Raw genomic sequence first — 13,429 nt, 5'->3', positions numbered from 1 at the left:
GTCAGGCCCCAAATCTCCACAAAATACCCTACATATTTATGGTGCGTTGCAGGCCGGGAAAGTGATCATAGAGTACCTACTGGGCGTGGCAAGCGTGTCTCACACTGCCATTTGCACATTAAAGGGAACCCATTTTATAATAGCAGTGTGCCACTAAAAACGAATTTCAGAATGTCACAAAGGGAAACCACATTCTCAGATCTAGTGCAATATTTAGAGGCAAAGTTATTTGCACATGGGAATTGGTCTTCGAATAGCACGTTAGAATGGAGTAACCGCATTCAGGGTGAGGTGCAGAAAGAAAAACTAGACAGTATTTTTGCAGAAGGCAGCATAATTCAGGTCTGCCTTACAAGATTATTGAATGCAGCCGATAAAAGTGCAGAGAAAGACTGTTTAATACGGCTATGCGGCAAAATATGGTTTATTTTAAACAAGTCCCTGCGAATGCAAGAGAATGATACTCAGCTAATTAACAGGTTAAAGACTGAATTAGAGGGGCAAGTAAAAATCAGGAAATGTTGAGAGCAGAATTGGATGTATGCCAAAAAGACATGCAATTAAAATGCAGAGACTTTGATACTCAGTTATCCAAAAGCAAGAAACAATTTGAAGATAGTGAGCAAGAATTGGCACACTTAAAAGCCTTAGTGGATCACATTAGGCAGGATAAAGATGAGGTTGTTTCAGAAATGCAGATTTTACAAAAAGAACATTGTGAAAAAGAAGGTGATCTCCAGAGTGCAGAACAAGAAATGATTAAAATGATCCAAGAAAGAGACAAGAGAAATAAAGAGTTCAATGAATGCCAAATGCAAATGTGCGAAATGCAGGAGGTGATTAATAAAATGAGTGATGAAAATAATTATTTGCATGATGAAGCCAACAGACTCCTTAAAAAGTGTAAGGACTTAGAACAGCAAATGTGCATTCCCAGGTCCCAGGAGAGGCGGCAGGGTACCACATTCAATGGAGTGGAGGTGAATTCTAGCTCTGCCCAAAGAGCTAGTGCCCCAGTGACTGGGCCGGTGACTGAACTTGGTTGCAGCGCCCTTGGGGGATTTGATACTCCCATTGGGGGCAGTCACCAATCTCATACACCTGAAAACAGGATTGACTCACAAAATAGTGCAATTCCATGCATTGCAACAAGTAGCCCCATAAAAATAATGAAATCCATTAAAGCCCTGATCAAACCATTTAAAAAGGGAGGTGAATGCTGCATTGAGGATCACTTAGAAGCGGTGCATGACATTTTTAAAGCACTCCAGATACCTAGGGAACAGTACAGTCAATATTTTCATTTAACTTTAGATGCCCCGACGGCTAGCATCATAAGGGGATTAAATGAACAGCAGAATATGACATGGCTGGAGTTTGAAAAAGAAATTAGGCGTCATTTTTCTCCTTTTCAGTCATTGCAGGAGGCAAAGAAAGTCGCGTACACAATTACTGCTGGACCTAATACATCCCCTCGCCAATTTTTACAAGACTTAAAAAGAGCATTCTCTCGCTTTGATGTATCTTTTGACTCAAATTCCAATGAGTTTAAAACCGCATACTTCTATGGGCTACAGAAAGACATCATATCCCAATTGGTCCGTGAATTTGACCGTGACAAGTCCCTTGAATGGATTGTACATCAAAGCACAAAGCTATATGAGGTACTCTATTGTCAGGGTAGAGAAAGTGATAAAATGAAAGATACCAGGCCTAAATCTAAAGAACCCTCAGCCACAGTAATGGAAATCAGGTCAGCCAAAATGTCCCTTGAGTCTGCTCAAAGCCAAGGTAAAAATAATGTGACACCTGAACAAAGGGGTAATCAACAAAGATCGCCATTTCCTGTACCAATGTTCCAATCACATGATCCTAGTAATAGAGAGAGCTACATCAGCCCTAGGTATCAAGGGGATAGACCCCGGGTAGGATATCGGCCTGATATGGCAGGTATGAACAATAACCAGAGACAAAATCAAGATAAAAGAAATGATGGTCCCTACCAGTCATTGGGGACACAGAGCAGATTTGATCCCAGCACCATGATATATGGTAATCAGGATAGGCCCCGATATGTGGATCGATTTACTGATAATGGAAATCAACATAGGGGCCAGTACCCACAATCTGAGAGACAGGACATGAGGCAAAACGTGAACTACAGTCCACGCCAGTACAATGATTCCCCACCAGGGGACTATAATCAAAGGATGGGTGCAACCCGCTCCCCTCCACAAATGAATCAAGAGTTCAGAAACCATCCCAACCGACATCAATCACCTGAGAGGTATCAGAATAGATCCAATCAGGGGGAAAACAACCAATATCGACCAAGGCCACAGAAAGAGGATCCTAGAGAGATGGAAAGGTTCCAGTGCCTTGAGGCCCAAGTGAAAATGTTAGCTGAGCAAATAGGAAAGCTCTATACAGCGCAAAAACAACCTTCCAAAGAGGGGGCTGATGGCCATAGCAATGACCGGGGGGCTTCCGAAAAGTGACTAAGTACTCATGATAACTGCAGTGCCAAAATGACAGATTGCTCTGATATAATTTTGCATAACGACTCTGAGATGCCTAATGGATTAAAAATGAAAGTACCAGTAAATGAAATTGTGATAGAAAGTGCAAATACTTCTAAAAAAGAGGTACGGTTTAACTTAGAGCTAAATAAAACAGTAAAGATTTGCACAAATGAAAAAGAAACATTAGGAATTCCAAAAGAACAAAGGAACAGATTTAAGAAAAATGACTCATGCATGGGGAATACCAGTGAACAGGGAGTAAGTGGGGATGCCATAGCTCCTTCCCTGGGCAAGCAAAACAATGACCAAACACAGACAGAAAAAGGAAATACTCACAAGGAGGGTACAAGTCAATCACCTGAAGAATTCTTTGAGCCACATATTTTTGAAGAGGCTGAAAGGGCTGGTATTACACTAAATGATCACAAATGCACAGAATTAAAAAATGACAAATTGCTGAATGATGTTGTTACACATGTTCAGTTGGAAGGTTGTAATGTGGTCTCTGATGTTACCCAGATGGATGGGCGAACAGTGGCCACACTCCAAAAAACCTCTGAACATGGAGAAATGAATAAAATATCTCGCACAGAAAGGGGTAAAAAGGAGGGAAAAATGTCTTTTCATTTACCAATGTGCTTAGCCAAAAGTGAAAAAGATCTGAGAAAGGTGAGCCCTGAAATCAGTAAGAATTCACATTTCTTATGTGTATTAGAGGAAGTTGAGGACAGATATTATGCACCCATCACTGTAGAAGAAAAATGCCACACCTTTGCTATGATTGACACTGGCGCACAGGCCACAATTATGTCCAAGGAGCTGGTAAAGAGTATCAATGAAGGGAGGCCTCCACAGAGTCAGATCACAGTGAAGGCAAATCAAGGCCCAGTGCATAACTTTAATGGGGAGGAGGTGCCCATCATAGGTGTAACTGAGGTTGACATAAAAATAGGAAAGCACAGAATGAAACAAGAGGTATTGATCACATCTATTTGTGAAATTCCATTTCTGATGGGGACAGATTGCCTGAAAAGATTGTCTCCTCTCATAGATGGGGTGAATGGAGTGCTGTGGTCCTTAACCAAAAAACCATTGAGGCCTAAGAAACTAAAATCACAAAACAGCAATATAAAAGAATGTCACACCGTTGCCAAAACAAATAATGCTGTGGAGGTATATCTCCAGAATAGCTGCATACCTAGTGTCACTGTTATATTAATGTGTCAAGACAAAGATCAGAGCGACAATGAAAAACTACCTGTACAAATATACTTGGACCCAAGGAAAGATTGGCAGACTGCCATAGATGAGCACACATTATGTTTCTATTTAAAAGAGAAAACATGCAAACAGAATATTGTTACTAAAACAGATTCAGAAAAACACATTACCACTCTGGCAGAAATACACATGGAAGATGAGCAACCATGGGTTCATGTTGGTATAAATGATTATCTTAAAACAATAAAAGCCACTTTAGCGCTTGGACATGAAAGGAGTTTCATTAATGAGAAATTGTTGTAAAAAATTATGGAGAGGGAAGAAATCCCGAAATTTAGGATTAAAAACCAATATGTTTCTGGGTTGGACAATCCAGACTTTGAAAACCGAATTGCAGGCAGATGCATGCTTAAAATTAGCATTGGGCAGAAAACAATTTACCATAATGTATGGATAGTGAGTGGAACACAAAATGAATTTTACATGGGCAATGACATCATGCACAGAATGTGTATGGTGTTAGATTTCCTTAATCAAAAAATATGGTCACGCCTAGGTGGGCCGGCACCTGAATTTGAAGACCAAAAGATGCCTGCCTCCAGGTGGAGGTGAAGACAAAATAACCGGGATGCCAAAAGAGATGCCTACTGTGGATTCAAGATTGCCAAGATGAAAGCGTACTTGAATGAACCGAATAACATCGCTGGTCGGGACGTGTCAGAAGCGGACAAGAGTACTGACATATGGAGTTCCACGTATTTATTATTTTAATTATTTATTTTAATTTGTTATATTAATTATTTGTTTTAGTTAGTTGTTTTATTTCTTTGTTTTTAATTGACTTGGAAAATCTAAACTTAAAGTAATGCCACTTCAACTGAGAAGGCAAATGTGGAACATTTTATGAACTGATGGACTCAGATGAAATGTTGATTGCAAATTTTTCATTGATGCACATGAATATTCATTTTGCTGGATTGCTATATTGTAAAAAAAAAAAAAAAAAAAGAACAAGTTGTTTTTAGGAATTGGCTTGGATTATAGCCAAGTTCTAAAAACAATAGGAGGGTATATGTAAGAATATTTAGCAAACAGTACAGAGTACAGCACTACTGCACAGGTAGCAAACAGCACAGAGTACAGCACTACTACACAGGTAGCAAACAGCACAGAGTACAGCACTACTGCACAAGTAGCACATTTTTTTTGCAGCACCACCACCACAAGGGTGCGGTGCATTGCTATATGGGTTAGCAGATTAACAAGGAAAGACAGGCTATTCAGTCAAAAACGATTTTAACATATAAGATGCAAATCTATTTTTACAGTTAAAGGCACACGTGCTCATTTAAAAATGCACACTATTTTTCACCTGAAATGCCTATGGTGCGAGAGACACATTTGAAAATTAACAGCTAACCTATTAACCATTAACATGACTAATAAAACCTTATTTAACATAACCCACTAATAAAATGTGTTCTCCACTGCAGAATTAGGCATACTCTGAAAACCATTTAAATGTGTGTGCAGATTTTTTTTCTTCTCTTCTCTGTCTGATTCTCCGTGTTTTTGTGCACAGTAACTGCAGGAAGAAGGAAGTCAGATTTGCAACAATTGCAAATGTATAAGCGAAGCTATTGTTGAAGAGTAGGAGGATGAGAGATGATGGATTTCATTGGGACACGTCATACAGAGGGCTGAGAGGAAAGTTTTAGTGGGCAGTAACGGGGAAAAAAAAAGAGGAGACATTTTTCTGCACTACTGGGGAGAAGACCTGGCTGTGGGGCTCCTGACTGAATGCAGATTCCTGTGTCCTGCTGCAGTCGAGATTGGGGAGAGCTGAAAGAAGGACCTTTCCACTGGCTGAGGCATTCCTATCTGCAAAAGCTGAGAATTCCAGGCAATGACCCCGGTTTGAGAAGGCAAGCGTTCCTTTTTGCTGGAGTTAATCTTCAAGGGAGTCACATTCACAAAGAGAACAGCCAAAGAGAACAACTAAAAAGATAAGGTAATGAGAAGTGTGGGAGCTGAGTGTGTACGGTAATATGCAGTCAGTGTAGGATTCCTGTGCGTGTCTTAATCAAATACCAATGTTGCAATTTGAGTTCTGTTCTCCGCCACGCTCTTTGCAGTGTGTCATAGACAATGCTTTTACTGTACCATTTTATTTATTTCTGTAAAGAATGAGATCGTGTTTAAATGCAACTTTTATAATACAGAAAAATATTTGAAAACAGACGGGTGGTGTATTTTCTATTTACCATTACAATGCCGACGATGTGGGGAGATTTTTAAACAGTGCAATGGTCATTTTAAGACAGATGTGTGCATGTCAGAATCAGTATGAATAATTGTGAGTGACTGTAGCATAGCTTGTTGGAGGTACATGAGCCAACGGGAAGAGAGACTCTCTGAACATAGCTCCCTACCGTATATAAGGTAGTGGAAATGACCACAAGACTACCACATATAGCTCTCTGTCGTAAATAAGTCAGTGAGTTCGCCCATGGTGGCACACCAACACTATCACTGGAAAATGTGGTATTCCTAGAATGCAGGTCTGAGGTCTCTCTAGTGATCACACGAAAAATCTAAGCAAAGATAAGGGATTCTGGACATTGGGGCCACAAATAAAACAAGGGAATTATGCTCACCAAAATACCACCAACCACGTATACCAAATATGCAGGTCTGGGTGCTGAAATAATGCATGTCCATTGTATTATTGTTGCACATGGCCAAATCTGAATACAAAGAGTGATTATTGCTAAGTTATTTTTCGGCGGTAATAAAATACCGTCAGGCCCCAAATCTCCACAAAATACCCTACAGGTACTCTGCATCTATTTGTTATGTTATGTTACGTTATGTTATGTTAAGGAAATTTGTGAAGTGCAACATACACCAGCAAGGGCATCAGGGCGCTAGGCAGAGAAACTGAAAACAGCTACAATAGGAACAAAGCAGATTCAGAAGAGAAAATTAGAGTTTTTAGCCTGCTTCTAAAGGTGAGATGGTCTTGTACTAAGTGTAAAGGAAGAGGCTTCCACAACCGAGCTGCACAGACCGAAAAGGAACGGGCACCGACACGTGAGCGCCAGACAGGAGGAACAAAAATGGAGAGTGCAGAAGCAGATCGCACGGAGGGCGAGGGAACATGCTGAGCAAATTTATCCTGCAGGTAGGCTGGACCACCATTATGAAAAGCCTGATGAACAATGCACAGGGCATTAAAATGAACCCAACTAATAATTGGAAGCCAGTGAAGAGCGTCAAGAGCAGCAGTGGCCAAAGATAGCAGAGGAGCCCCCAAAGCCAGGTGGGCCGTGGAGTTCTGAAGGATCTGAAGACCGTGCAACAAATAATTAGGTTGGGCGAAATAAAGAGAGTTACAATAATCAAAAGAACCAGAGATAAGAGGGGAGATGACAATCGGACATAGGGAGGAAAGGAAGGACCTTACGCAGGACACAAAGCTTGAAATGAACAGTTTGACAAACGGCACTCACATGAGGGAGTAGAGAGAGCAAAGAAGATAATTTAACACATAGGTTTTTTACAGCAGCAAAGGGCAAGGGCAGAGCCCAAGCTCGGGAGGCCAGAATGCAATGAACCAGAGAGAGGCGTTGGGATGAGAGCCGACTAAAAGAACCTCAGTTGTGTTGCCATTGAGATGGAGCCAATTGAGGACCATCCAGGCATGAATGGCTGAGAGACAAGAGCTGCACTAAGTGGCTGTATCAGGACGAGCAAGGTCCAGCCGCATCAGTATCTGGGTGTCATTGGCATAAGAATAACAGCAAAAACCAAAAGAGTGAATACGAGAAATAAGAGGACAAATATAGACATTAAAGAGCAGAGGCAAGAGCGCAGTGCCCTGAGGGATCATGCAAAGGAGAGAAAAGAGCAGATGACGTGAACGGGGACAGAAGGAGACACTGGGATTGATCACTGAGAAAAGAAGTTGACTATTCCAGAACTTTTGCCAGAGATACCCAGATGAGAGAGCCTCTGGATCAGGATGGCGTGGTCTATGGTGTCGAACGTGGCAGAGAGATCCAGGTGCAGGAGAGCACCCACTCCTCTTCCCGGTCTACAATCGGCACCAAATCCTCCACCACTGACACCAAAACTCACTTGCTGCCCTGACTGGGTCTAAAGCCAGACTGAAATGGGTCAAGGCAACCAGAGCGGGGGGTAACAAGAGAGTCTAAAAGTTTCATAGAAAAAAACGTAGAAGAGAAATAGGACGGAAATTAGCCAGAAGAGCCTGATCAAGGTGAGGTTTTTCAAAAGGGGGATCACCAGTGTGTGTGTAAGAGAAGAAGGAATAAGACCATTAGCCAAAGAATGGTGAACTGCTGATGACACCAGCAATCTGAGGGATGTACTCTTTAAAGACCCGAAGCATAATAGGGGCAGACGGGGAAGCAGATTTGAGACGCAAAGTGGCCGAGGTGATGTCAGCCTCCAAAAAATCAGGGAATTGGGACCAAGGAGCCAGTGGAAGGTAAGCGGGGCAGACAGAAGCAAGCATGGGAGCAGAGCCCTGAGAAGTGATCATCTTCAGTCGAATGAGATAAATGTTTTCCTGAAAGAAAGACGACAGCGAGAGAGAAAGAGAGGAAATGATCCGATTGGCACTTGGGAGGGTGAGCTGCGATTGAACTATTTTAAAAAGAGCGATAGGGGCATTACAGGGAGATTGAATAGAAGACTTAAAAAGAGGCACGTTTTTCCTCTATAATGGCTAACTGGTATGTAGCTGTTGCTCTACGGAATGTGAGCTGAGGGTGAATATTCGCTTCTCCATCTACGTTCAGCCTGCCGTCAAAGCAGGCACAGCTCTGCAAGCACCGCAGAAAGCCACCGATGAGAGAGGCGGCCCTGAGGCCGAGATGCTTGAAGAGGAGCAAGGGAGTTGGCTGTAGTTTGTAAACAAAGCCGCAAGGGTAGCGAAATCAACAGGAGTATCTGTGGGAAGATGATCAGAAATGTTCCTGACGATAGCAACCCTGCTGACATTATTCCAGAGACGGGATGGAGGACAGGAAAGCAGCAATACCGTAGCTACAGGAGCCACTCCGATTGTAAACGGAATGAATATGTGGTCCAACCAGGATTGATTGGTATGTGGAATTTCTACTGGGCCAAGTCATTTTTTGGGCGATGTTTAACTTCAAATACTTTATCCTGATAGGATCCTCTTGTGTACTACAGAAGCATAATCATGTGGGAATACTATTCAGCCATGGATACGAAGACCAGTTATTCATGTGTATTGGACTATGGATGTTATTGTCTGTTGTGAGTGTTATCTACTTCCATATAGGTGACAAGATGCATTCTGTTTATGCATGAGAGTAATGGTGAGGGTAAGCACGTGGCTGAGTACCTCATGAATTGCCTCATGAAGTGTCCAAGCAGGAGGTCTGGGGTTCACACTAGCGATATTGATAAATAGAAATGGGACTGTGGTTGGTTGGTGTTTGACGTGCCTTATTAAGAAGGAAGACTTAGTCAGGCTCTAGATGCATAGCTGTATTCATGCTGAGCGAATATGTTAAGGTTTCTGCAGAAAGTACATCTGTAAGGCATAATATGATAAGGCGTTCGAAGACCTTGGCGGGTAATATGGCTGAATGGCTCGTGTTTGTGAGAATCATTAGTTAATTCGAAGGATATCCCCGAGATAGTTGCTGGGCATCTTGTATCTCTACTAAAGCGACAGCTGTGAGTCCTGTAAAGTAAGTGGGTCAGTGATTAGTGATGTGGTTGGTGGCCTCAAAGTGCATTGCCGGGTCATGGTTTAATTGATAGGAAGGGCTCAGCATGAGCTAATGGTAGGATTAAAAATCTGTGCCCCACTCGTGGCTTTGTCTTTACTACCATTCCATGCTAATGCTATGTTCATTATCCTTCCAATTAGGGCCTGTAATGTGGCCCATACTTATGGTCATGCATGTTTCCCTTAAACTGGGTGAGTCATTGTACACAATGTTGTCCATCTTGCACTCAAGACTGTATGGATGATCAGGAGTAAAGCACTATCCTGGGATTTACTGGAACAATTGGTCACTCGCTCACAGTCTGGGTCATTCTTTCATAGTCACTAAAACCCTCATAGGTTGATTGCTATCAACGTAAACAGTTCATCACTAACTCACTGACTCACATTCACACTTGCTACCTTTAACACCCAGTTTATTTTCAAGCCTAAACCAAACACTCCAGTCCCAATTCACAATTCTGCAGACTGGCTTTTGGCCATAGACAACTGGATTTGACAAAAAGGTCTAAAAATGAATCTGACTGAAAGACAAATCCCTTTAGTAGGTGCCTGAAGTCCATGAGACATTAACCTACTATGCTAAAGTAGGATGCTCTATTCGAGAATTCTGCAACCTTTGGCTCTGAGGCTGCTTTGGGCTACAGCTCCCATCAGAATTGTCCAGCATGATGAACAGTGAGGAATCATGGGAGTCATAGTCCAAAACGTCCAGCAAGTCCTGCTCAAGTCCCACCCAGGTGATGAAGACATTGGGTGCACTGTTTCATAAAGCACTCTCAATGCTACCCAGATCACGAACATTGTTAAGGCTTCTTTAATCCTAGAAGTTGAAGAGAATGTTTGCTTTTCTCCCCTATTCAGGCAGAATTGAGGTGATACTCTGACATGTAATGGCACTTCTTGACTGCATGAACAATGCATGCATTCCGTCCTGTTCTTGCGCATCCCTTGACACTCTGTCACTCACGGTCAGGCTCGCCCAGACGAACATGAACGCTGTCACTTAGGCCCTCACAATCGGGTTTACTTTAGCTTTCAGTCATTTGTGGATCCCTCAAGCTGCCATCTAATTAATCATTACGTCACTTGCATACTAGTTTACTACCTGTATGACTCACCTACAGAATCAGTCAGAATATTCTGCCTCCAAAGGAAGTGAACAATACAAATAGTGATTCCTGCAGCCTCAAACAGCTCAACATGTTCTCTGCAGCCGCACATCTCACCATGCTCTCGCAGCCTCTGTAGCAGCTTCAGACAGTGCAATAGGCTCTCTGCGGCCCTAAATATCACACTGTGCTCTCTGCAGCCTCTGCCTCTGCAGCTTCAGACAGCTCAACTGGCTCTCTGCAGCCTCAAACATCTCACCATGCTCTCGCAGCCTCTGAAGCAGCTTCAGGCAGTGCAGTAGGCTCTCTGCAGCCCCACATACCACACCGTGCTCTCTGCAGTCTCAAACATCTCACCATGCTCTCAGCAGCCTCTGACTCCGCACCTTCAGACAGCTCAATAGGCGCTGCAGCCTCAAATAGCTCACCATACTCTCTGCAGTCTCAAACATCTCACCATGCCCTCTGTAGCCTCTGTAGCAGCTTTGGACAAGGCAATAGTGTATCTGCAGCCCCAAACATCACACTGTGCTCTCTGCAGCCTCTGCCTCCGCAGCTTCAGAAAGCTCAACTGACGCTCTGCAGCCTCAAACATCACACTGTGCTCTCGCAGCCTCTGAAGCAGCTTCAGGCAGTGCAGTAGGCTCTCTGCAGCCCCACATACCACACCGTGCTATCTGCAGTCTCAAACATCTCACCATGCTCTCAGCAGCCTCTGCCTCCGCACCTTCAGACAGCTCAATAGGCGCTGCAGCCTCAAATAGCTCACCATGCCCTCTGCAGTCTCAAACATCTCACCATGCCCTCTGTAGCCTCTGTAGCAGCTTTGGACAAGGCAATAGTGTATCTGCAGCCCCAAACATCACACTGTGCTCTCTGCAGCCTCTGCCTCCGCAGCTTCAGAAAGCTCAACTTGCTCTCTGCAGCCTCAAACATCTCACCATGCTCTCGCAGCCTCTGAAGCAGCTTCAGGCAGTGCAGTAGGCTCTCTGCAGCCCCACATACCACACCGTGCTATCTACAGTCTCAAACATCTCACCATGCTCTCAGCAGCCTCTGCCTCCGCACCTTCAGACAGCTCAATAGGCTCTGCAGCCTCAAATAGCTCACCATACTCTCTGCAGTCTCAAACATCTCACCATGCCCTCTGTAGCAGCTTTGGACAAGGCAATAGTGTATCTGCAGCCCCAAACATCACACTGTGCTCTCTGCAGCCTCTGCCTCCGCAGCTTCAGAAAGCTCAACTGGCTCTCTGCAGCCTCAAACATCTCACCGTGCTCTCACAGTCTGTGCAGCTCCAAATAGCTCACCATACTCTCTGCAGCCTCAAGCATCCCGCCATGCTATCTGCAGCCTCTGTAGCAGTTTCAGGCAGTGCAGTTGGCTCTCTGCAGTCCCAAATATCACGCCATGCTCTCTGCAGCCTCAAACATCTCACCATGCTCTCGCAGCCTCTGCAGCTCCAGATAGCTCAAAGGCTCTCTGTAGAATCAAACATCATATACTCCCAGCAGCCTCTGTAGCAGCTTCTGACAAGGCTATAGGGCCTCTGCAGCCCCACACACCACACTGTGCTCTCTATAGCCTCTGCAGATCCAGACAGCTCAATAGGGTCTCTGCAGCCCCAAACATCACACTGTGCTCTCGGCAGCCTATGAAGCAGCTTCAGGCAGTGCAGTAGGCTCTCTGCAGCCCCAAATACCACACTGTGCTCTCTACAGCCTCAAACATCTCACCATGCCCTCTGCAGCCTCTGTAGAAGCTTCGGACAAGGCAATAGGGTCTCTGCAGCCCCAAACATCACACTGTGCTTTCTGCAGCTTCGCACTTCTGATTATGCTCTCAGCAGCCTCTGCTTCTGCAGCTTCAGGCTGCTCAATAGGCTCTCTGCAGCTTCAAACATCTCACCATGCTCTCTGCCGCCTGTGTGACCTCAAACATAACAAAAAGCACTCTTCTGCCAATGGAACCAAAGACAGCTAACCATGTTCTCTACCACCTCTGCAGCCTCAGACACCGCACCATACTCTCTGCACCACACTGCACCATGCTCTCTGCAGCCCAAGACAGCACGCCATGCTCTCTGCAGCTCAAGACAGCACACCAAACTCTCTACAACCTCTGCAGCCTCAGGCACCGAACAATGTTCTCTGCAGCCCAAGACAGCACGCCATGGTCTATACAACTTCGGTTGCCTCAGATACTGCACCCTGCTCTCTGTATTCCAAGACAGCACACCATGCACTGTACAACCTCTGCAGCCTCAGACACCGCACCAAGCTCTCTGCACCACACCACACCATGCTCTCTGCAGCCCAAGACAGCACGCCATGCTCTCTACAACCTCTGCAGGCTCATACACTGCACCATGCTCTCTGCAGCCCAGGACAGCACGCCATGCTCTCTACAACCTCTGCAGCCAAAGACACAGCACCATGCTCTCTGCACCCAAGAAAGCACACGATACTCTCTACAACCTCTGCAGCCGCAGACACCTCACCACAGTCTCTGCAGCCTTTGCAGCCCCAGAAAGTTCTCCATGTATCTGACTCAGAGAGAGTCACTGATCACATGCCTGTGCTTCAGTGTCCCAGCAGTACTAAACTCACCAGGCTTCCCGGCTGGGCCCTCTTGTCCTTCACCTCGTGGTCCAGGACTGCCCTTCTCGCCCTTCTGTCCTGCCCGTCCTATTGAAATGAAAATGAGAATTAGCATAGAAGACTCATGGCCCGACACTGCAGCCAACACTGTGCACTACACACATGTACGCAGAAGAGCTGAAA

The 13,429-nt window shown here is 44.5% G+C and overlaps 1 protein-coding gene across 1 annotated transcript in view; it reads right to left on the bottom strand.

The window, feature by feature from the left end:
- Positions 1-13,429, bottom strand: part of COL20A1 (collagen type XX alpha 1 chain) — a 686,383-nt gene that overhangs the window by 11,078 nt on the left and 661,876 nt on the right. The window contains exon 40 of the mRNA XM_069650801.1: positions 13,256-13,333. Coding sequence (XP_069506902.1) covers positions 13,256-13,333 — 78 coding nt within the window. The remainder of the gene's footprint in view (positions 1-13,255; positions 13,334-13,429) is intronic.

The sequence above is a fragment of the Ambystoma mexicanum genome, chromosome 3p, assembly GCF_040938575.1.
Source record: "Ambystoma mexicanum isolate Mex_15411 chromosome 3p, UKY_AmexF1_1, whole genome shotgun sequence".
NCBI classification, from domain to species: Eukaryota; Metazoa; Chordata; class Amphibia; order Caudata; family Ambystomatidae; genus Ambystoma; species Ambystoma mexicanum.
Note: the sequence above shows the minus strand (reverse complement) of the source record. Positions and strands in the feature narration are given on the sequence as shown.